Source organism: Triticum urartu, chromosome 7A (genome assembly GCF_056163025.1).
Source record: "Triticum urartu cultivar PI428250 chromosome 7A, HENAU_Tu73, whole genome shotgun sequence".
Classification (NCBI taxonomy): Eukaryota; Viridiplantae; Streptophyta; class Magnoliopsida; order Poales; family Poaceae; genus Triticum; species Triticum urartu.
Genome location: NC_141879.1, coordinates 18,942,503 through 18,968,190, shown reverse-complemented (window position 1 = coordinate 18,968,190; position 25,688 = coordinate 18,942,503). Strand labels below are relative to the sequence as shown.

The window sequence follows — 25,688 nt, the reverse complement described above, 5'->3', positions numbered from 1 at the left end:
TTAAAGTTACGATGATAGTTTCATTATGAGTTTATGTATTTTGATGTACCGAAGGTTGTTCGGAGTCCCGGATGTGATCACGGACATGGCGAGGAGTCTCGAAATGGTCGAGACATAAAGATTGATATATTGGACGGCTATATTCGGACATTGGAAATGTTCCGGGGAAGTTTCGGATAAAACCGGAGAACCGAGGGTTTACCGGAACCCCCCGGGGGGTTAATGGGCCTCATGGGCCTAAAGTGGAGAAGAGGAAAGGCAGCTAGGGCAGGCCGCGCGCCCCCTCTCCCCCTAGTCCGAATTGGACAAGGAGGCAGGGGCGGCGCCCCCCCTTTCCTTCCTCTCCTCTCTCCCTTCCTTCCCCCTCTCCTACTTGGACAAGGAAAGGGAGGGGAGTCCTACTCCCGGTAGGACTAGGACTCCTCCTGCGCGCCTCCTACTAGGGCCGGCCGCACCCCCCCTTGGCTCCTTTATATACGGGGGCAAGGGGGCACCCTAGGACACACAAGTTGATCTTCGTGATCGTTCCTTAGCCGTGTGCGGTGCCCCCCTCCACGATATTACACCTCAATCATATTGTAGCGGTGCTTAGGCGAAGCCCTGCGACGGTTAAATATCAAGATCGTCACCACGCCATCATGCTGACGAAACTCCTCCCCGAAGCTTTGCTGGATCGGAGCCCGGGGTGTGTCATCGAGCTGTACGTGTGTCAAGAACTCGGAGGTGCCGGAGTAACGGTGCTTGGATCGGTTGGACCGGGAAGACGTATGACTACTTCCTCTACGTTGCGTCAACGCTTCCGCTTCGGTCTACGAGGGTACGTAGACAACACTCTCCCCTCTCGTGGCTATGCATCACCATGATCTTGCGTGTGCGTAGGAAATTTTTTGAAATTGCTACGTTCCCCAACACTTTCAACCTCTTCTCCGCCTCATTTTTAACCTGAAGCTCAGCTGGCGATAAAATAGTGGATTCGGCCTATATGTCCAGGGCCTGTATTAGAGTAAGGAGTCTATCCTTTTCAATCTTTAACACACCACTGAGGTGCTTAGCCCAACCCCGTAAGAAACTTCTCAAATGCCTAATCTTATTCTGCCAACGCTCTATCGCAGTCTTGCCTCCTACACCTCTATCCCATTCCCTGGCAATCAAGTCCACGAACCCCTCACGTTCAAACCATGACATTTCGAAAGAGAAGGTGTTCTTGTTACCCACGTGGTTCGGCTCCCCTGAGTCAACGAACAATGGGGTGTGATCAGATATTCCCCTCGAAAGAGCTTGCACCGTAACCAGAGGGAACTTTTGTTCCCACTCCACGCTCGCAAGAACTCAATCATGTTTTTCATAGGTAGGGTTTGGCAGAGCATTAGCCCAGGTAAACTTTCTACCAGAAAGCTCTATCTCTCTCAGATCCAAGCTTTCAATAATGGTATTGAACATAAACGACCATCTGCCATCAAAGTTATCATTGTTCTTCTCCTCTCTCCTCCTGATGATATTGAAATCACCTCCAACTAAAATTGGAAGTTGTTCTGACCCACAGATCCGAACAAGGTCCGCCAGAAACTCTGCTTTAAGCTCGGGCTGTGCGGCACCATAAACCGCCACCAAAGCCCAGTTAAAACAATCTATCCTAGACCTGACTCGAAACTTCACCGCGAAGTCGCCCATCACTACACTTCGGACTTCAAGCGAATCGCATCTCACACCTAATAAGATACCACCCGATCTTCCTCGCGGAGGGAGGCAATGCCAATCGAAATCAATACCACCCACAAGAGAAGAAAGAAACTGGGGCGCAAAGTTATCTCTACCCGTCTATGATAGAGTAACAAAATCTAACCTTTGCTCTAAAGCTGCCTCAGCTAGGAATCTTCTTTTAGCCAAGTCCTTCAGACCTCTCCTATTCCAAAAGATTCCTCTCATATTTCATCATGGAATTTTTTAGTAGTTCGAATCCTAGCACTCCTACGAACTGCGGAATCGGGATAGATCTTCCTTTTCCACTTATGCTTAGGTTTACTAGGCTCTGTCGCCCGGTCCTCATAACCGGGTTCACATATATTACTAGCATCATTCTCTAGGGGTACATCATCTTCCTCAGAATCATGATTGGGGGGTGCTAGATCCGCACACAAATTATCGAGCACTCTAACCCCTAATGCATCAATCTCATCATCATTCATTGGTTTAACTGCTGCAAGATTACAAATAGTCTCTAAGGCACATTCCGCCTCCAAATCTAATAGATCATTTACCGAATTGGTAATCTCACTATCCGTAGCACCTAGTGAAACTCCTAATTGGTTTGCATTATTTATAATCTCCTCATTAGAAAAATGCATAAGGAATTAGATAAGTTGACGGACATACCAGAAGATAATGCAGCCTCCTGAAGCTTGGCCGCCCTCATAGCGCACCGCTGCTGCATATCATCCACCTCCGGGATGTCGAGCATGCGAGCACTCATCCGTCTCCCCTTGGAGATAGGGCCCGGGATCCCGCCAAACGCGACAACCTCCTCTCTAGTAAAACCTGGCACAGAGTCCCTCAAAGGGTCTACCGAGGTTACCAGAGAAGGCGTCTGCGGGCTCCCGAGCCCCTTAGATGGGTGCCCCACACCAGGGACCCCGGCCATGGGTAAGAGCGAAGAGGGGATGACGGGGACCGCCTGCCCGCGCCCTCCTCCCAGCCCACCCACCGGCTCAGACGGATGAGCCATCGGCGAAGGAGAAGCGGTCCTCCTGACCGTCGGGGAAGAAGGAGGATCCAGGGCCTCTTGCCCCAGCACCCCCCCAACGCAACTGCTGCCGCGGTGGTTACCGCCACCATCGGAGTAGTAGGAGCCGAGGCCGCCTGCCTCGGGCTCCCTCTCCCAGCACCGGCCTGTTGGGGAACGTAGTAATTTCAAAAAAATTCCTACGCACACGCAAGATCATGGTGATGCATAGCAACGAGGGGGAGAGTGTGATCTACGTACCCTTGTAGATCGACAACGGAAGCATTAGGTTGATGTAGTCCTACGTCTTCACGGCCCGACCGATCAAGCACCGAAACTACGGCACCTCCGAGTTCAAGCACATGTTCAGCTCGATGACGATCCCCGAACTCCGATCCAGCAAAGTGTCGGGGAAGAGTTCCGTCAGCACGACGGCGTGGTGACGATCTTGATGTACTAATGTCGCAGGGCTTCGCCTAAGCACTGCTACAATATTATCGAGGACTATGGTGGAAGGGGGCACCGCACACGGCTAAGAATATGATCATGTGCATCAACTTGTGTCTCTAGGGGTTGCCCCTGCCTCCGTATATAAAGGCTCAAAGGTGGGGTGCGGCCGGCCAGGAGAGGCGCGCCAGGAGGAGTCCTACTCCCTCCGGGAGTAGGACTTCCCCCCTTTCCTAGTTGGAATAGGATTCGCGGAGGAGAGAGAGGAGGAAGGGGGGCCGGCCTCATCTCCTTGTCCTATTCGGACCAAGGGAGGGGAGGGGCGCGCAGCCCATCTCTGGTTACCTCTCCTCTCTTCCACTAAGGCCCACTAAGGCCCATATATCTCCCAGGGGGTTCCGGTAACCTCCCGGTGCTCCGGTAAAATCCCGATTTCACCCGGAACACTTCCGATATCCAAACATAGGCTTCCAATATATCAATCTTTATGTCTCGAACATTTCGAGACTCCTCGTCATGTCCGTGATCACATCCGGGACTCCGAACAAACTTCGGTTCATCAAAATGCATAAACTCATAATATAACTGTCATCGAAACCTTAAGCGTGCGGACCCTACGGGTTCGAGAACAATGTAGACATGACCGACACATGTCTCCGGTCAATAACCAATAGCGGGACCTGGATGCCCATATTGGTTCCTACATATTCTACGAAGATCTTTTATCGGTCAGACCGCATAACAACATACGTTGTTGCCTTTGTCATCGGTATGTTACTTGCCCGAGATTCGATCATCGGTATCCAATACCTAGTTCAATCTCGTTACCGGCAAGTCTCTTTACTCGTTCCGTAATACATCATCCCACAACTAACTCATTAGTTGCAATGCTTGCAAGGCTTAAGTGATGTGCATTACCGAGAGGGCCCAGAGATACCTCTCCGACGACCGGAGTGACAAATCCCCATCTCGAAATACGCCAACCCAACATGTACCTTTGGAGACACCTGTAGAGCACCTTTATAATCACCCATTTACGTTGTGACGTTTGGTAGCACACAAAGTGTTCCTCCGGCACACGGGAGTTACATAATCTCATAGTCATAGGAACATGTATAAGTCATGAAGAAAGCAATAGCAACATACTAAACGATCGGGTGCTAAGCTAATGGAATGGGTCATGTCAATCAGATCATTCAACTAATGATGTGATCCCGTTAATCAAATGACAACCCTTTGTCCATGGTTAGGAAACATAACCATCTTTGATTAACGAGCTAGTCAAGTAGAGGCATACTAGTGACACTCTGTTTGTCTATGTATTCACACATGTATTATGTTTCCGGTTAATACAATTCTAGCTTGAATAATAAACTTTTATCATGATATAAGGAAATAAATAATAACTTTATTATTGCCTCTAGGGCATATTTCCTTCAGTCTCCCACTTGCGCTAGAGTCAATAATCTAGATTACACATTACTCATTTTAACACCCATGGAGCCTTGGTGCTGATCATGTTTTGCTCGTGGAAGAGGCTTAGTCAACGGGTCTGCTACATTCAGATCCGTCTGTATCTTGCAAATCTCTAAGTCTCCCACCTGGACCAGATCCCGGATGGAATTGAAGCGTCTTTTGATGTGCTTGGTTCTTTTGTGAAATCTGGATTCCTTCGCCAAGGCAATTGCACCAGTATTGTCACAAAAGATTTTCATTGGACCCGATGCACTAGGTATGACACCTAGATCGGATATGAACTCCTTCATCCAGACTCCTTCGTTTGCTGCTTCCGAAGCAGCTATGTACTCTGCTTCACATGTAGATCCCGCCACGACGCTTTGTTTAGAACTGCACCAACTGACAGCTCCACCGTTTAATGTAAACACGTATCCGGTTTGCGATTTAGAATCGTCCGGATCAGTGTCAAAGCTTGCATCAACGTAACCGTTTACGATGAGCTCTTTGTCACCTCCATATACGAGAAACATGTCGTTAGTCCTTTTTAGGTACTTCAGGATGTTCTTGACCACTGTCCAGTGATCCACTCCTGGATTACTTTGGTACCTTCCTGCTAAACTTATAGCAAGGCACACATCAGGTCTGGTACACAGCATTGCATACATGATAGAGCCTATGGATGAAGCATAGGGAACATCTTTCATTTTCTCTCTATCTTCTGCAGTGGTCGGGCATTGAGTCTTACTCAACTTCGCACCTTGTAACACAGGCAAGAACCCTTTCTTTGCTTGATCCATTTTGAACTTCTTCAAAATCTTGTCAAGGTATGTGCTTTGTGAAAGTCCAATTAAGCGTCTTGATCTATCTCTATAGATCTTTATGCCTAATATGTAAGCAGCTTCACCGAGGTCTTTCATTGAAAAACTCTTATTCAAGTATCCTTTTATGCTATCCAGAAATTCTATATCATTTCCAATCAGTAATATGTCATCCACATACAATATCAGAAATGCTACAGAGCTCCCACTCACTTTCTTGTAAATACAGGCTTCTCCGAAAGTCTGTATAAAACCAAATGCTTTGATCACACTATCAAAGCGTTTATTCCAACTCCGAGAGGCTTGCACCAGTCCATAAATGGATCGCTGGAGCTTGCACACTTTATTAGCTCCCTTTCGATCTACAAAACCTTCCGGTTGCATCATATACAACTCTTCTTCCAGAAATCCATTCAGGAATGCAGTTTTTACATCCATCTGCCAAATTTCATAATCATAAAATGCGGCAATTGCTAACATGATTCGGACAGACTTAAGCATCGCTACGGGTGAGAAGGTCTCATCGTAGTCAACCCCTTGAACTTGCCGAAACCCTTTTGCGACAAGTCGAGCTTTGTAGACAGTAATATTACCGTCAGCGTCAGTATTTTTCTTGAAGATCAATTTATTCTCAATTGCTTGCCGATCATCGGGCAAGTCTACCAAAGTCCACACTTTGTTCTCATACATGGATCCCATCTCAGATTTCATGGCTTGAAGCCATTTTGCGGAATCTGGGCTCACCATCGCTTCTTCATAGTTCGTAGGTTCATCATGATCTAGTAGCATGACTTCCAGAACCGGATTACCGTACCACTCTGGTGCGGATCTTACTCTGGTTGATCTACGAGGCTCAGTGGTTACTTGATCTGAAATTTCATGATCATCATCATTAAATTCCTCACTAATTGGTGTAGGTATCGCAAAAACCGGTTTCTGTGATGAACTACTTTCCAATAAGGGAGCAGGTACAGTTACCTCATCAAGTTCTACTTTCCTCCCATTCACATCTTTCGAGAGAAACTCCTTCTCCAGAAAGTTTCCGAACTTAGCAACAAAAGTCTTGCCTTCGGATCTGTGATAGAAGGTGTATCCAATAGTCTCCTTTGGATATCCTATGAAGACACATTTCTCCGATTTGGGTTCGAGCTTATCAGGTTGAAGGTTTTTCACATAAGCATCGCAGCCCCAAACTTTCAGAAACGACAACTTTGGTTTCTTGCCAAACCATAGTTCATAAGGCGTCGTCTCAACGGATTTTGATGGTGCCCTATTTAACGTGAATGCGGCCGTCTCTAAAGCATAACCCCAAAACGATAGCGGTAAATCAGTAAGAGACATCATAGATCGCACCATATCTAGTAAAGTACGATTACGACGTTCGGACACACCATTACGCTGTGGTGTTCCGGGTGGCGTGAGTTGCGAAACTATTCCGCATTGTTTCAAATGTACACCAAACTCGTAACTCAAATATTCTCCTCCACGATCAGATCGTAGAAACTTTATTTTCTTGTTACGATGATTTTCAACTTCACTCTGAAATTCTTTGAACTTTTCAAATGTTTCAGACTTATGTTTCATTAAGTAGATATCTGTGAAGGTGAGAAAATAACGATATCCGCCACGAGCCTCAATATCCATCGGACCACATACATCTGTATGTATGATTTCCAACAAATCTGTTGCTCTCTCCATAGTACCGGAGAATGGTGTTTTAGTCATCTTGCCCATGAGGCACGGTTCGCAAGTACCAAGTGATTCATAATCAAGTGGTTCCAAAAGTCCATCAGTATGGAGTTTCTTCATGCGCTTTACACCGATATGACCTAAACGGCAGTGCCACAAATAAGTTGCACCATCATTATCAACTCTGCGTCTTTTGGTTTCAACATTATGAATATGTGTGTCACTACTATCGAGATTCAATAAGAATAGACCACTCTTCAAGGGTGCATGACCATAAAAGATATTACTCATATAAATAGAACAACCATTATTCTCTGATTTAAATGAATAACCGTCTCGCATCAAACAAGATCCAGATATAATGTTCATGCTTAACGCTGGCACCAAATAACAATTATTTAGGTCTAATATTAATCCCGAAGGTAGATGTAGAGGTAGCGTGCCGACTGCAATCACATCGACTTTGGAACCGTTTCCCACGCGCATCGTCACCTCGTCCTTAGCCGATCTTCGCTTAATCCGTAGTCCATGTTTCGAGTTGCAAATATTAGCAACAGAACCAGTATCAAATACCCAGGTGCTACTGCGAGCATTAGTAAGGTACACATCAATAACATGTATATCACATATACCTTTGTTCACCTTGCCATCCTTCTTATCCGCCAAATACTTGGGGCAGTTCCGCTTCCAGTGACCAGTCTGCTTGCAGTAGAAGCACTCAGTTTCAGGCTTAGGTCCAGACTTGGGTTTCTTCTCTTGAGCAGCAACTTTCTTGATGTTCTTCTTGAAGTTCCCCTTCTTCTTCCCTTTGCCCTTTTTCTTGAAACTAGTGGTCTTGTTGACCATCAACACTTGATGCTCCTTCTTGATTTCTACTTCCGCAGCTTTCAGCATTGCGAAGAGCTCGGGAATAGTCTTATTCATCCCTTGCATATTATAGTTCATCACGAAGCTCTTGTAGCTTGGTGGCAGTGATTGGAGAATTCTGTCAATGACGCAATCATCTGGAAGATTAACTCCCATTTGAATCAAGTGATTATTATACCCAGACATTTTGAGTATATGCTCACTGACAGAATTGTTCTCCTCCATCTTGCAGCTATAGAACTTATTGGAGACTTCATATCTCTCAATCCGGGCATTTGCTTGAAATATTAACTTCAACTCTTGGAACATCTCATATGCCCCATGACGTTCAAAACGTCGTTGAAGTCCCGGTTCTAAGCCGTAAAGCATGGCACATTGAACTATCGGCTAGTCATCAGCTTTGCTCTGCTAGACGTTCATAACATCTGGTGTTGCTCCAGCAGCAGGCCTGGCACCCAGCGGTGCTTCCAGGACGTAATTCTTCTGTGCAGCAATGAGGATAATCCTCAAGTTACGGACCCAGACCGTGTAATTGCTACCATCATCTTTCAACTTTGCTTTCTCAAGGAACGCATTAAAATTCAACGGAACAACAGCACGGGCCATCTATCTACAATCAAACATACATAAGCAAGATACTATTAGGTACTAAGTTCATGATAAATTTAGGTTCAATTAATCATATTACTTAAGAACTCCCACTTAGATTGACATCCCTCTAATCCTCTAAGTGATTACGTGATACAAATCAACTAAACCATGTCCGATCATCACGTGAGATGGAGTAGTTTCGTTGGTGAACATCACTATGTTGATCATATCTACTATATGATTCATGCTCGACCTTTCGGTCTCTGTGTTCCGAGGCCATATCTGTATATGCTTGGCTTGTCAAGTATATCCTGAGTATTCCGCGTGTGCAACTGTTTTGCACCCGTTGTATTTGAACATAGAGCCTATCACACCCGATCATCACGTGGTGTCTCAGCACGAAGAACTTTCGCAATGGTGCATACTCAGGGAGAACACTTCTTGATAATTTAGTGAGTGATCATCTTATAATGCTACCGTCAATCAAAGCAAGATAAGATACATAAGAGATAAACATCACATGCAATCAATATAAGTGATATGATATGGCCATCATCATCGTGTGCCTATGATCTCCATCTCTGAAGCACCGTCATGATCACCATCGTCACCGGCGCGACACCTTGATCTCCATCGTAGCATCGTTGTCGTCTCGCCAATCTTATGCTTCCACGACTATCGCTACCGCTTAGTGATAAAGTAAAGCATTACAGCGTGATTGCATTGCATACAATAAAGCGACAACCATATGGCTCCTGCTAGTTGCCGATAACTCGGTTACAAAACATGATCATCTCATACAATAAAATTTAGCATCATGTCTTGACCATATCACATCACAACATGCCCTGCAAAAACAAGTTAGACGTCCTCTACTTTGTTGTTGCAAGTTTTACGTGGCTGCTACGGGCTTAAGCAAGAACCAATCTTACCTACGCATCAAAACCACAACGATAGTTTGTCAAGTTGGTGTTGTTTTAACCTTCACAAGGACCGGGCGTAGCCACACTCGGTTCAACTAAAGTTGGAGAAACTGTCACCCGCAAGCCACCTATGTGCAAAGCACGTTGGGAGAACCGGTCTCGCGTAAGCGTACGCGTAATGTCGGTCCGGGCCGCTTCGTCCAACAATACCGCCGAACCAAAGTATGACATGCTGGTAAGCAGTATGACTTATATCGCCCACAACTCACTTGTGTTCTACTCGTGCATATAACATCAGCACATAAAACCTAGGCTCGGATGCCACTGTTGGGGAACGTAGTAATTTCAAAAAAATTCCTACGCACACGCAAGATCATGGTGATGCATAGCAACGAGGGGGAGAGTGTGATCTACGTACCCTTGTAGATCGACAACGGAAGCGTTAGGTTGATGTAGTCGTACGTCTTCACGGCCCGACCGATCAAGCACCGAAACTACGGCACCTCCGAGTTCAAGCACATGTTCAGCTCGATGACGATCCCCGGACTCCGATCCAGCAAAGTGTTAGGGAAGAGTTCCATCAGCACGACGGCGTGGTGACGATCTTGATGTACTAATGTCGCAGGGCTTCGCCTAAGCACTGCTACAATATCATCGAGGACTATGGTGGAAGGGGGCACCGCACACGGCTAAGAATATGATCACATGGATCAACTTGTGTCTCTAGGGGTTGCCCCTGCCTCCGTATATAAAGGCTCAAAGGGGGGGTGCGGCCGGCCAGGAGAGGCGCGCCAGGAGGAGTCCTACTCCCTCCGGGAGTAGGACTTCCCCCCCTTTCCTAGTTGGAATAGGATTCGCGGAGGAGAGAGAGGAGGAAGGGGGGCCGGCCCCCTCTCCTTGTCCTATTCGGACCAAGGGAGGGGAGCGGCGTGCGGCCCATCTCTGGCTACCTCTCCTCTCTTCCACTAAGGCCCACTAAGGCCCATATATCTTCCGGGGAGTTCCGGTAACCTCCCGGTACTCCGGTAAAATCCCGATTTCACCCGGAACACTTTCGATATCCAAACATAGGCTTCCAATATATCAATCTTTATGTCTCGACCATTTCGAGACTCCTCGTCATGTCCGTGATCACATCCGGGACTCCGAACAAACTTCGGTTCATCAAAATGCATAAACTCATAATATAACTGTCATCGAAACCTTAAGCGTGCGGACCCTACGGGTTTGAGAAAAATGTAGACATGACCGAGACATGTCTCCGGTCAATAACCAATAGTGGGACCTGGATGCCCATATTGGTTCCTACATATTCTACGGAGATCTTTTATCGGTCAGACCGCATAACAACATACGTTGTTCGCTTTGTCATCGGTATGTTACTTGCCCGAGATTCGATCGTCGGTATCCAATACCTAGTTCAATCTCGTTACCGGCAAGTCTCTTTACTTGTTCCGTAATACATCATCCCACAACTAACTCATTAGTTGCAATGCTTGCAAGGCTTAAGTGATGTGAATTACCGAGAGGGCCCAGAGATACCTCTCCGACGATCGGAGTGACAAATCCCAATCTCGAAATACGCCAACCCAACATGTACCTTTGGAGACCCTTGTAGAGCACCTTTATAATCACCCAGTTACGTTGTGACGTTTGGTAGCACACAAAGTGTTCTTCCGGCACACGGGAGTTACATAATCTCATAGTCATAGGAACATGTATAAGTCATGAAGAAAGCAATATCAACATACTAAACGATCGGGTGCTAAGCTAATGGAATGGGTCATGTCAATCAGATCATTCAACTAATGATGTGATCCCGTTAATCAAATGACAACCATTTGTACCTGGTTAGGAAATATAACCATCTTTGATTAACGAGCTAGTCAAGTAGAGGCATACTAGTGACACTCTGTTTGTCTATGTATTCACACATGTATTATGTTTCCGGTTAATACAATTCTAGCATGAATAATAAACTTTTATCATGATATAAGGAAATAAATAATAACTTTATTATTGCCTCTAGGGCATATTTCCTTCACGGCCGACCCCCTCGGGGCCGGTGTCACCGACGCCACCGAGATCGGGATGGGGATGGGAGAAGGCGAGGCCACCTGCCCCGAACCCCCTCCCCCACGACCCATCTCGCCCGCAGTCACCGACACCGGAGTCGCGTCCACATGAGGCGCCAGGACAAGAGAAGCACCCTCCGGCCTCCTCTCCGTAGCTCCAACCAAAGTCCTTGCCGACCGTCCAGCACATAATCCAGTATCCCCCTCGAACTCTAACGGAGGGAGCGTGTGCTCAAGATAATCATCAGAATCTACCCAGTCACTCCATAGTCTGGGAGGTGCCGAGGCTGGCTCAAAAGACCCAAAACGCAGAGTAGTCATGGGCACCGCTGGTGAAGCTGCGGGCTCAACCCCGGTCCCATCCCCAGGCAACTGAGTAGCTGGGTGAGAACCGTGAGACCCCTCTCGCGTGGGCTCATCTGACGGTGCCCCCTTGGCCCCCGCATTTCGATCACTGTCATGCATGTCAACATCGTTACCATTAACCGCATCAGCAAATAAATCAGTGTCCTCAAACTCGATCTCTAGCGGGAACACATCTCCCCTATAGGTCCAGTTGACCTTATCAGGCATGAACTCAATATCCAGAACACTCACTAAAAGCCGGGCCACCCCATGGGCACGTGTGAAAGCCATATCCACTTATTCTGTCTTCCCATCCAAGATGCCCATACTAGCCACCACTCGAGCATCCTGCAGAGGCTTAGATGGAGCCCCTCTAAACCGCAACCAGACCTGCGTAAGCGGCTTTCCCTTAGGCTCAACCTGCTTCCACTCGTGGAACTCCAGGATACACTTAGTACCGGGGACTCTGCACAAGCCAAATCTCAACAATCTCTGCAAGCCAGGATACGGAGAATCAGATGGTTACACAACTTTAAAATCATATGGATTTGAGTCTTTCAGACGTGCACACAGATGTCACACATTATTTACTCCCTTTTTTATGCTGCAACTTTGTTGACCTAGAAATAACATTTGCTCAGTCCCTGAGAAATAACAATTTAAAACATTTGCTCGTGGCACCGACGGACAAAGCAAAAAATAATTGACAAAACCACGGAAGCGGCTGTTCTGCTCCCGAGCACAGGTGAGCACTTTATCGAGACCAGTCGATGGCGAACTGGGGTGTGTGTTGGTGAATTACTGAGACAGCGCGTCGAGCAGTATTAAATCGCGAGGGGAGGGAATACAGCGTACTGCCGCCGTGTACACCGCGTCGGGACGGAGCCCGCGGATGGCGCCGTGACTGGGTTTCCCCTGTGCCGTGGCTTGGGACGTCAGCGGGTTACCTGATCCGTGGTTCAGGAGATCGAATCTCCGTCAGTCGGCGGTGGGCTGGCCAGTAAATGGCTACTGAGACAAACAGCGCCGCTGTCTCCCACCTCTCGACAATCTTTCTTGTGTCCGCCATTGACGCCGGCAGATATCTATGGAAGAAGGAGTACACGGCGGCGAGTTTCGTCGATGGAGTTCCTGATACAACCAATTAGGAGGTAAGGCAAAAATCCCCTCACCCCCGGTGCTCTTGCCCTGCCCCCAATTCCGTTGTCCACAGTGATTGTGCTTGTTCATTGTGTAAGTGGTTGTGATCCATAATGGATTTGCTGGACTGCAGGTCCGCGGTGATGGTGGAGGTGAATGACAACCAGCTAACAATGGAGCCGGTGCACTACCCAACGGTTGCGACAGCAATGGAGGAGCTGTCCCCCGTGGCTACTATAAGTGTTGACGGGCAGATCTGTGCGGCGGATGGGGCAGTTGTGGCGGAGGGGGGTGATGAACCGCAGGCGTCTGAGCAATCCATTGGCCAGGTTGATCCAAAAACACCAGGCTGGACTCGCAGGTAACCTCTGTCTATACTAGTTCTTGCACTGGAGACTGTTCTGTTCTGCTCTGCTCTAGGATGCATAGACATGCGGGGAAAAAATCGAATCCCTGAGGAGATGCCTCTGTCAAACGAAGCAAATAACGAATCATTTCTCATGCCCTAAGGCTATAGCAGTATAATCTTTTGTGTTCTGCCTTGCCTCAACATGGCTTTCTGGTGTCGAGCTTACAACTCGGACATCCTACAAGGTGGAATTTCAAAAAAAAAATTGTATATGTCAGTACCACCATTATTCTCACAGGTGACATCTAATAGATGTGGATTGTGTTCATCACCAACTGTTGATTTCAGTATCAAAATTTAGACATGTGTTAGTTCCCCCGTGATCAAGTGCTTCATCCAGACCGTTGGCATCTACATTACCCCATCAGTACTGTCAAATTCCATGTACAGTTATTTGTTGTTGTGGTCAACATTTACGCACATATAGCACCGACACTGACCTGGCTCTGCTCGAGGCTCAACTGGTAGTTCAACCATGTGGGTCGCAGTCACACTTGTCACCAAATCGACGATAGCCACCTCCTTCTATGCACCATTTGCAAATTCTCAGTTCATACATTTTCATACATGTCTATAGTTCAACTGTTTCTTATGCGTTGCTAAAATTCCCTTTTTACAGATATGATTCATTTATTCCCACTACAATATGTTATGAAGACAAGCATTGCACGATTCTATTAATTTTTTCCTTTATTTATAGTGCTCACCGTTTGCGTCGTACAACTACTGAACCAACAAAGCAAATATCGAACCATTAGTCTCCCTTGCCCTGGGGAGATGCCTCTGTGTTTTCATACCAGCCATCGATACTCAATCTGGAACCAACGAATTATTAATATAACGGGCGCAGTAGTGATGCTCTGTTTTGCAAATACTTAATTCTGATGCATGGGATGCATACCTAATCTGGTTTGAAAGAACTGGTATACCAAAACTTAAAAACATGGGGTTGAACAGAAAATGTAGGCTAGACTATAAGTTAGCTGGTTAGACAAGGTGAAAATATAGTGATCAGGCATGTAATATTTTTCAGTTGCATATTCTGGGAATTATGAAAGATTGGTAAGGGAATCGGATGGATAACAATTAGAATTGGTGTATATGTTACCCCTGACACCATCGCTGTACCAGCGGATGTACTGGGAAAATAAAAAGGATAGCAGTCTTGGGGCGTTGACGAGGCATTGTACATAAATAGAGTAAGATGAATCGGAAGAGCATAATTTATATGGCAAGCTTCCAGAGAATGCAGATTTGAGTTAAACATTCAGCATGATGATGACGTAAAAAATCCTTGAAATGCAGGGTTAGAATTGGAGCTGCTGCTCCTGGCAGGGCTCCTTGCCCTGGGCGAACCAGTGCCCTTGAGAAAGCAATTCGGGGGTTTGGTGACAAGCCGGGGAGCATTGTGATTGTACCAGAACTGGGCACAAGCTTTGATACACTTGGGGAGGCCTATTACTAAACAGTAAGACTCGTGCACCCGCGCCAAGCTACCTACGGCCCTCCATAGCGATTTGGCGCCCTTTGCCGTCGGATTAACTACATGTACGTACCTGATCGATTGCACGAGCCGTCATTCGTTCTCATGCACCCGCGCCACGCTGCGAGCCCCGCATGCCCAACGTAGTCGGGCCGCTGCTCCCGAAACCGACCTCGGCGCGTTTACATGAACTGGGCCGCGGCTCCTAGGCTGACTGATTCGATGGCCCAATAGGATTATCTGCTCCGGCGATGGAGCCCAACCGTCTCCCTCCCCATTTTGACGGTAGTAATGAAGATGTGCTACTCCCCGTTTACCTCTTTTGTCCCCTCCAATCTTTCATAACATTGTCTGTAATCGTTTTTGTTTTCTCCTTCATCTGGTACCTGCCCCTCCATAACCGTAATACCGCATCAGATCTATCGTCCTAGCTCAATCTGGGTGATAGAGAGGGCATGTAGTCGGGCCGCTCGTAGTCTGGATGGTCGCCGCTCCGCTAGCAGAAGAGGTGTACCCTCGTCCGATCGGTCGAGACACAAAACTCTAGCTCGTGGGAGCAATGGTGGATTTCGACCCGTGCATACAATAGAGATGAGAGGCTGCCAGTGGTGAGTTCCTTTACATAGACCTCTCCACATCCCCTTCTATAGGATGACGATGGCCGGATGTAAGTGGATTGTCGTCAAATTGCAAAATATGTTAGAAACCATAGATATAGATCCTCAGTCCTGGCCATGAGTTAGCTAATTTCATTCTGTTTTTCGACCAAGGGGTGTTATCTATCTACCACAATAATAAGCAGGATATCTTGGTCAAAGTGAGAAAAAAAAGATGGTTTTTCAAAAAGGCTGCCATGTAAATCTAGCACTGCACCATTGCCATTTGTGATGTTTTTAACAGTATCTGTTTATTATGGCTCGCCTTGTATTAATTTTGTAATTACTGAACATTATCATTTCCGTTAGTGGTAAATAGGGGTCTGCTTAGGAACTAATATCGGTAGATTTTTCTTTTGTGAATGGTTCCAATATTTGACCACTTGAATTATTTATGTGCGTTGCAAATGCAAGATGAAGCTATATATTCTGAGGTTTTGGGGTCTCCTGGGCACAAGATTCATTTAACAGAGCTGCTAATGTTGGATATCTAAATGCTTCGTTGGAAGCTTGCAGAAAATAATGTTTGAAGGAAAATATTTAGTCACGATATTTTTTCAGAGAAGAGCATTCTCTATCCACTGCTACTTGTTTTAACATAATAGAGAGTAATTTACGTTTTCAGGTATAATTTCATATAATTTAAAGTTATATCAGTCCAACAATATATAGATGAACCCTTTTCCCTTAAATTATATGCACATATTTTCTTGGCACTACTGTTGTTTGGTGATGTTACTAAGTGTGTATCCAAATTAATAAGTTCGAAATGGATGTGTATCATGTCCACTAAGTTTGTCTCAAAATTAATAAGTTCGAAATGGTGATAGCTTGATAAAAAATGAGGTCCAAGTAATAGTGACCACTGACTTAGTTGCCAAGTAGTTCTATGAACATGCATCTGTTTAAGTTCTCACCAATTGTAACTTTTTTTGTATTCATCGAGTATGGTGAGTTTGTGATCATGTATAGCCTTTTGATTAACAAAATTCCAAATTCAAGAATAATCTACCTCAGAGACCAAATGAGTCTATGTAATATTTAATCACAGTTCACTTATTAGAGTCTTCCCATGGCATTTGGAATTACTAATTTGATGCAATAATCCATTCACATGTTTTGTTCTTTGCAAAAAAAAGTCCCTCTTTCGATCTACTTTATTACTTGGGTTTTGGTTTTTATTTCAAATCATTCAATTTTTAACTATGTAATTTCACATATATTGAGAAACAATTTGATTTATATATATATATATAAATTCAACTACTATATTTGATATCTCCATATATTTATGAAATTCTGCAAATTTTATCACCAAAACTAACGGGCGCAGCAACGCGCGCCATCATGGTCTAGTGATTTCTACAATCTCTACTCGTGGGAGAAGGGATTTGGAATAAGATATGGGAAGAGTAGGCCGAATGTGGAGAGAACAAAGTGCATACAGGAAATTGTTTGCGGATGTGCGGTATGCATTTCTATAACTTTCTGGAGTACTTTCATACATGTGTTGTTGTTCTGTGGTTCGTGTAACTTGACTCGTCTATGCTTGCATTACTGGTTTCCGTAGGGTAAACCGGGTGCGGAAAAACACAAGATCATGCCGATGTGAATGCCCGGCATTAATAAGACTGCTTCGCATAAAGGACAATGGTTGGTACATAGCTGAGCATCGTGAGCAGCACAACCATTCGCTATCTCCCACATATGGGCAGACAATACACGGGCCTTCACACAAGCATATCGATGCGTACAGCAGAGACTTGGTGGAGCAGTTGCGACAGAACAATGTCAATCTAGCCAAAGTACACAGCATAATTGGAAGCTTCTTTGGTTCAATGGAAAGGGTGCCTTTCACAAAAAGAGCTCTGAAGAATTTGTGTGGTAAAATCAATAGAGAGCAGTCGGAGGATGATGTGAGGAAGACCATGGAGGTGTTTGCAGAGCTGGGCTCAAGAGATCCTCACTTCACCTGTCGTGTGCAGGCAGATGAGGATGGTCGGATAGCAACTCTTATGTGGGCAAATGGGAGCAGCAGGTTGCAGTACACATTCTTTGGAGATGTCGTTACCTTTGATACGACATACAGAACAAACCTGTACAACATGCCATTTGGTCTGTTTTCCAGAGCATCATCCTGGCCGGTGTTCTTGTCCGTGATGAAAAGGTCGAGACATTTGAGTGGGTTTTCACAGAATTCATTAGGATGATGGGTGGGACTGCACCGAAGACAATTCTAACAGGTGTGATGCCTTGTTCTAAAGAACTATCTGTGCTAACAATTTCTGTAGTTGTTTCCAAATCATTGTTGTCTAACAGAGGTGTGTGATGCTGTGCAGATCAATGCCGGGCTATGAAGGTCGCCATTAAAAATGTGATGCCGCAGACGGCACACCGCTGGTGCAAGTGGCATGTGCTGAAGAAGGCAAAAAAATTACTTGGTTCGCTATACTCGAAGAAGAGCGAGTTCAGGGCAGAATTCCACAAGGTAGTAAATCACATGCTTACAATCGATGAATTCGAGGAAGCTTGGAAGATCTTGGTGGAGAAATATAATTTGAAGACACGTGACTACATGAGGCAGTTGTATGACATAAGACACAAGTGGGCGAAGCCTTATTTTAAAGGCGTTTTCTGTGCTAAGATGAGCAGCACCCAACGAAGTGAAAGTGCAAACCACATGTTGAAGAACTATGTACCGCCTTGCTGTCCCATGCATATGTTTGTGAAGAAATACATGAGACTTCAATTTGACAGGGAAGCCGAGGAGAACTACGAGGAGAAGCGGACACGGATAGTAAGTCATATTTTATAATGGCAACTAGATGTGTGGTAGTAACATGATCACTGATTTGATGCATCTATGTTTCAGGGTAGACCGCTGTACAGAGCAAACTTAGCTATAGAGAGGCATGCTGGTAAGATATACACTCGAGCTATGTTCGAGCAGTTTGGATATATTCTTTATGAGTGCGGCGCATACCAAGTGGAGGAGCTGGAGAAAGGAAAACTGTATCTTGCCATTCATACCAAGGCTGCTAGGAGGGAGAAGTGGCGTAGGGTGTCGTATAAGGTAACTATTCTTGAAGGAGGTGATGAATTTGACTGTGAGTGCGGGCAATTTGCGCACATGGGGCTGCTTTGCAGCCATGTTGTGAAGGTATGGTAACTGATGAAAATTAAGCATCTCTTATTGTAGATATGCATACAATGCGTGCAATCTGCTGTGTACTAGGAGAGCAAAACTGATCATTGCAGGTGCTGGATTTCATCCATGTTACGGAGATACCGCAGAAATACATTGTGAAGCGATGGACCAGGAACGCACGAGACATACTACTAGCTCACCTTACTCAATATCAGAGAGATAATGCTCACAACAATCCATTCAGCTTCAGGCATTTCAATATGTATATGCATGCCATGGAGTTGGTTCGGATGGGCGATGCAAGCATGGAAGCATATGACAAATTCATGACTCTCATCAAGGATTGCATGGTCCAAATGGAACCATTCTCAGAAATAAGGGGTGTGCTCGGACTGGAGGACAGGATTGGTCAGCATGGAGATGGTGCTACTGACCGGGCGAATGCTGATCAGCTTGCTGCCCATACGACAGTAGTTGCGGCAAGTGGAGGTGCAGGCTTCGGAAATGTGAATGATGATGCTACTTCCGCAAATGAGAGTGGGAACAGACTAAGTGGCTTGTTGGCGCCAAAGAAAAGGAAAGAAATGGGGCGCCCGACAACTAGCCGTGAGAAGGCACCATACGAGGGGCTCAGCAAGCGGACCAGGTTCTGTAGCATATGTCGGCAGCAAGGGCACAAGAGGACTACTTGCCCAGACCGGGGTGATGCGCCAAAGCCTGTTCGGAAACCAGCGAGGTGCAAAAATTGTGGAGTTCAAGGTCACAGGCGAAACAACTGCAACAAAGTGGGTGATCTACGGGTTGTAGGCGTGTGAGCACTTGGAAGGAACTACTTAGACTAGAGATCTGTAGTACTGAATGTGTGGTTCAGTAATTATGTCGGTAGAATTTATGAAGTTTCATGCTTGCTGAGTGTATGCAGCTGATATGCATGCGAAAAAGCAGTTATGTGGAATCTAAAAAATGATGTACTGTTGAACTGGTCTGCATCTAAACGTATGGGGGGTTTGCATAAATCAAACTTAAGTATTTTATGAATTCTTGTACAACCTGCTGATGATTGTGAGTATTGACTCGGTATGCATATATATGATTTATTTGGCAATATGCTGACGCATATATGGAAATTGCATGACTGGGAAGCGTGAAATGAGAGAAAATGAAACTGTGAATACTGAAAATGAAATCGGACCAGTCTACGGGACGAGAAGAGATTGAAGGAGGAGAAAGCCGAGGAAGGCAGCGAGGTTATTAGGCTTGAATGAAGACGAGCAGTAATAAATGGGCACACCCGACGTTAGTCCAGAATCTGCACCCTTCCGGCCCAGTCTGTTAGTGGGCATCTGATCCATAGCCCAGGTAGCTCACGCCGTAACGAGCCGGCAATGACAGACGTGGGCCCTTACAACTGTTCACCACAGGGAATACGGGAATAATACCTGGGCCAATATAGAGTGGGTTGTGGATCACGAGGATTGCCGGTGGCTGGGATACCGAGACCACCTGTGCTCGAGCACAGAAGATCACTTTCGACAAAACCACTCACTATATTATATCACTTCCTTTTCTTGCGGGTGTTTCCTAAAACCTTTTTATGGCCCATATTAAATCTTTTTTTGGCATGGTAGTCCGAGTTAACTCTATTTTTTGTGGAAAAAAAACTCTGATGTATATTTTTGAGAACACTGTACGTATCACTCATACGCATGCATCCTGTATTATTACTGAATCTAATACATATACGTATGCAGATCCCCAACTCATCTTTGGATAAACCGCTCCTATAAACACGTAAAATATTTGCAAATAAATAGATCACATGCATCAGATTTGTTATACAGTTCCGTATTGCTAACATCTTAAAGTATAGCAAGCAGGTGGGCAGGCTGCTGGATTGATTTTATCTAGGTGCAGTACATAGTACGTCTGCAGCCGTGTAGGCATACATACATGATCTCGCTTCGGCCGGCTACGATCGGATCGATCTCGGCGGAACGTCTTGGCGACTTCTCCAAACAGAACGAATACGAAATACATTGATGGATTGCCTGTGTGCTAGCTTCCTTAAGTTAGCTTGCACTTGTACGTGTATAGCTCCTGGGGTGAATTGATCTAGCAGGCTAAAACCAACATGTGCATGCATCCAATATCTGTTTACCTGGAATTTATGTGTGCACGAAAGATTAGATCATTACAATCCGATACATCCATGGAAACGTGTTGGTATGGGGGTCTTTTCTTTATTGCCTTTCCTTGGTGGCTGGCCATAACATGTCTAGGACACGTTTCTTTTTTTTTTTTTTTTGACTTGCGGATGGACCCGTTTCTATTGCATAACCTCATAGGACTCTTATATGAAACGTCTAGATTTCTTTTAATCCTAGTTATATATTAAATAATCCTACGGTTAATTGTTGTTTCTCTAGAATTAACGTGGAGCCTCGTATGGTGCTTCCATTTAGTAATATATAAGATAATATGAATATTCAGATATTATGTAAAAGTACCCCCAAAAATAGTTATCTATCTATTATTATTATATATAAAAAGTGCTTGACGGGTTAATCAGAAAAAAAGATAAATAAGCTAGAAATTACCATATTAATTAGAAACATCTGGTCCTTGATTTGATGGACCCATAACTTAAAGACATAATTGATGGATTAGATCTAAACGCGCTCCATCTCAAAAAGGAAAAAAAAAAAACTGCAGCTATCCTTAGCCTGTACCTGTGGTTCAATACTAAAGCAAAGATTACGTGTAGTTCAGGAAAAAAACACATGTACCTTAAAACAAATAAAAGAAAAAACTAGAAATCTCAGGTAACTACATGTAAAACTGGTGGATCCGATTTGATCCTATGTAGACATCTTATATCTCTACAAGTCCTTTCGAAAAAACAAAAAAAAACACTACTAGATCTTAGTTCTTACAAAAGAAAAATACTACCACATCTCATGTTCTAGATTCGCGTCCCTCAAAACAAAACGAAAAGCAAAAAAAACGACTACTATATCTTTCCCCTAAAAAGAGCTACTACATCCCATGTATCTTCTTTAGCTGCATTTCATGTATAGAGAAAAAACTACTAACAGATCTCAACTTCATTTAAGGAAAAAGCTGTAGAAAATAAAAGCAACCGCCATCCGTGGGAAATGAAAAACATACACGTGTGGCTCAATCCTGGAATAAAGATCACAGCCACCATCCCTTAGAAAATAAAAGCACACACAACCGCTGTCCCCTATGTCCTCGGCCTCACATAGCAGCCGTTGCAATGAGTCTATGCGCCATTGATGCTGGTCTTGCTTCGGGATCTGAGGTCTCCTTGCCGCCACCTAGCTACAAAGAAAACTATCAACTCCCTATCTCTTTTTGTAAAAAGAAAAACCTATGTTCAAGGCATCAATTGCTCATCTCATTCTCCAGGGTAAAAAAACTCTTCTCTTGGCCACTATTCTCACTCCATGTCCGACCCTGTGATCCACTAGCTTCATCGATCCTAGCTGCCAGGTTGTTGCCTCCGGACGCACAAGCCTTCGATCCACCAACTTACTCAATATTGTCTACAAGGTTGCTGCCGCCGGAGTAGGCACATCGGGATGTTTTGGATCATGCGGCAGTAGATGTATATGGAGGGCCGCATCTGTTGTAATATTACTGTGATGGTGATGCCACTAAGTACCCGCCATCTAGGCATGATGCGGATAACATTTGACTAGGTTCCTTGCATGTCTTTAAAATAATACATATACACCAACAAATCTCAGAGTAACAATTGGTGGAAATAGTTCATTAATTTCAAACATTGACAAATCTATATTATGTGATATCTGAGTCCTCAAGCTTTTTATAACTTTTTTATAAATAAATCCATGCTAACATATACTTCATGAGAATATGAACAACAACATATAATCGTTACAAAATTACCCATATTGACTCAAATTTGATTCATATGATACTTCTCGAGAAAACATTATATACTACAATAAGAAACTTTAATATGCCTCAAAGGGATTTTCAAGTCAGCCACACACCATGTACACGTCACTGCTGCCGAATTAGGCAACCCCATGGATTCGAGCATGTTGCACTAAAAAAATTCAGCAACAAAATAGCCTCCGGATATTTCCCTGAAACATTGACGGGGTGACTCTTATATCCTTAGGCCCTGTTTGGTTCAGCTTTTATTGACGGATTCCGCTGCCGTGCAGCAGAATCTGAACCAAAGGGCGAACCCAGCAGAATCAGATTCCTTGGTCCGGATGGGTTCAATCGGTTGGCCATCGCGCGCGATTGCTGTGATGTCAAACCTTTCATCTGAGCGCAACTTTTTCTTCGGGCCATGTCTCTTTACCGAAGTTGTGCTCGATCCGGAGGGCTAGAAAAAAGAAGAAAGACGAGAGTTAATTAATATGTGTACATACCAAAACAATGAATGCATCAATTAGCTAGTCAGCACAGGCTTAATTAATATATATACCTGGCCGGACTCTGTTTGGTCACCGGAGCCGTCATCATGGTCTCCTTCTTGCACCGGCATTCGGTCACCGGAGCCATCATAATCATGTCTTTCCTCCTCCATTGTTCAATCACCGTAGCATGGTTCTTCATCATGTCCTTCCAGACCACCATTGTCGTTAAGATATGACAAGACATCACCTCCGGCTAAGATTATGTCCCCCAACACCTCTTCTGCTGCCTCGTCTCGTCCGTGCTCCATTATTTCTGCAAATATTACAACATGACAATTATTATACAAACATGACAGCAGGTGGATATATTAGTGGCAAACATAGACCTAGCTACGTAATCACAACAAGGAATCCTATTAGTGGCCTCGACGCTTCTCCTGGGTTTGGGGTGGCCTCGGCAATGCTTCACGGATTCGGGGTGGCCTCGACGACAGCGCTCTTTTAACTTGGTAAATTTGGGTGGCTTCAAGGGTTCGGAGAGCTTCGTACCATCATGCCCCGGTTACTTACGGCTAATGATGAAGCCATGGATTTCTTCAATACTTTGACACTAGGCACCCTGTCGACCCCTCGGCGATCCTTGACCCTCAACCCTCGACCGCTCGACGATCCACGACCCTCTACCCTAGTTCCCGACCCTAGACCCACTCATGTCACGTTTGTCTAGTGTCAAAGGATTCAACAAAACCGCTCGGTGTTCCTCGACCCTTGACCCCTCGACGACCCTCGCCCCTCGAACCCTCGACGACCTTCGACCCCTCGGTGACCCTTGACCCTCTAACCTAGTTCCTGACCCTCGACCGCTCGGCGATCCTCGACACCCTCATTCCCGATAAAAAAGAAGAAGAAGAAAAAAGAGGAGAAGAAGAAGGAATAGAGGAGTAGAAGAAAAAATAGATTTCCACTCCTCTATTCCTTCTTTTTCTCCTCTTTTTTGTCTTCTTCTTCTTATTTTTTTCGATGTCCCCCCTCATGTCATGTCCGACGTCCCCCCTCACTTTAACAAAAAAAACTACCTTAGAAAAAAGACTTGCTTCGCCGCGGGTGCTCGATCGGTGCGACGTGGACTCGGTGGAAACACTTTATGAAAATGCAGTGGTGGCCGGGCCGAGCTGTTTTCTTTTCCTTCTTCATTTTTTCCTTTGTTTTTTCTTATATGTTTGTTTTTGTTTTCACTCTACATTTTCATACATATGAAAAAAAAAGAAGTTTCTATACAAAAGTGCACAATTTTTATGAACAAATTACAACATCTAAATTAACTACACATCTAAATAAATATAACTACACATCTAAACTTAATTAGGAAAATGCATCTAAAACTAGCAAAATTCATCACAATGAACATCAAAATGAACTCTAAATAAAATATAAAGACAAAATCATCCATCTACACAGGACGGCCGGCGATGAGGACAATGAGCTCACTGGGGCGGCGCGAGCTCACTCTGCTGGGGGCGGCGACGAGGAGACACGGCACGGCACGGCGACGGCGACGAGGAGGTAGGGCACGACGACGGCGGCGAGGAAGCAGGGCACGTTGACGGTGACGGCGAGGCAAGGGCGCGGCGACGGGCGATGAGGAGGCGTACATGGCAGGGCGCGCGTCGACGCGTCAGGTCAGGGCAGAGGGGCGCGACGAGCGTCGTCGTCGGGGGCAAGGCGTCGGGGGGAGAGATCGAAGCGGGGATGGGTGGCGGTTTTGAAATTTTCCTAAGTGCTACTTATATAGCAAAGGCTTTGGTCCCGGTTCGTGGCACCAACCGGGACCAATGCCCCCCTTTAGTCCCGGTTGGTGCCACCAACCGGGGCCAAAGGTCTCTTTTCAGCAGCCCAAAGGGAGGGAAACAGAGACCTTTGGTCCCGGTTGGTGGCAGCAACCGGGACTAAAGGGGTGCATTGGTCCCGGTTGGTGGCACCAACCGGGACCAAAGGCCTTGTGCTGGCGCGATGCGGTGGGGTGTTTAGTCCCACCTCGCTAGTTGAGAGAGCTCGAGATTGGTTTATAAGCGCTGCTGCGCCCACCCTCTCGAGCTCCTCTCAATTGCAGGCTTTCGGGTCTACTCTGTCACTCGTTGCCAGTGGGCCTACTGGGCCTGCTGCAGGCCTGAATCCTGGCCCATGGTTAGGTTTCTAGTCGTATTCAGGCCGTGGTGGCCCAGTAGGTGGCTTTTTTCCAGCTTTTTCTTTTATTTTTGCTTTATTTATTATATTTTGTTTCTACTTACAACAAAATACTTATTGTTGCTATTTTTATTTATTTTATTAAAGTTTATTTATTTTATTTTATTTTGTTTCTACTTATTTATTTTATTCAATTTTATTTTATTTTGCTTCTACTTATTTATTTTATTAAAGTTTGTTTTATTTTTTTATTTTATTTCTACTTATTTATTAAAGTTTATTTTGTTTCTACTTATTTATTAAAGTTTATTTTGTTTC

The 25,688-nt window shown here is 45.2% G+C and overlaps 1 protein-coding gene across 1 annotated transcript; it reads left to right on the top strand.

Annotated features, from left to right (window-relative positions):
• Positions 1–13,054: 13,054 nt before the first annotated feature.
• Positions 13,055–19,583, top strand: LOC147957049 (protein FAR1-RELATED SEQUENCE 5-like). Its single transcript, XM_087535582.1, has 8 exons — positions 13,055–13,083; positions 13,206–13,433; positions 14,787–14,939; positions 16,977–17,088; positions 17,191–17,863; positions 17,960–18,417; positions 18,493–18,780; positions 18,879–19,583. Exons 5-8 carry the CDS (start codon positions 17,827–17,829, stop codon positions 19,581–19,583), a joined length of 1,488 nt encoding a protein of 495 aa, XP_087391708.1. The 5' UTR covers positions 13,055–13,083; positions 13,206–13,433; positions 14,787–14,939; positions 16,977–17,088; positions 17,191–17,826.
• Positions 19,584–25,688: the final 6,105 nt, after the last annotated feature.

Coding starts and splice junctions, on each gene's coding strand:
- LOC147957049 (XM_087535582.1), top strand. CDS start 17,827: ATGATGGGTGGGACTGCACCGAAGACAATTCTAACAG. Junction 18,418..18,492: donor AGGAGAAGCGGACACGGATA/GTAAGTCATATT, acceptor TCTATGTTTCAG/GGTAGACCGCTGTACAGAGC. Junction 18,781..18,878: donor TTTGCAGCCATGTTGTGAAG/GTATGGTAACTG, acceptor TGATCATTGCAG/GTGCTGGATTTCATCCATGT.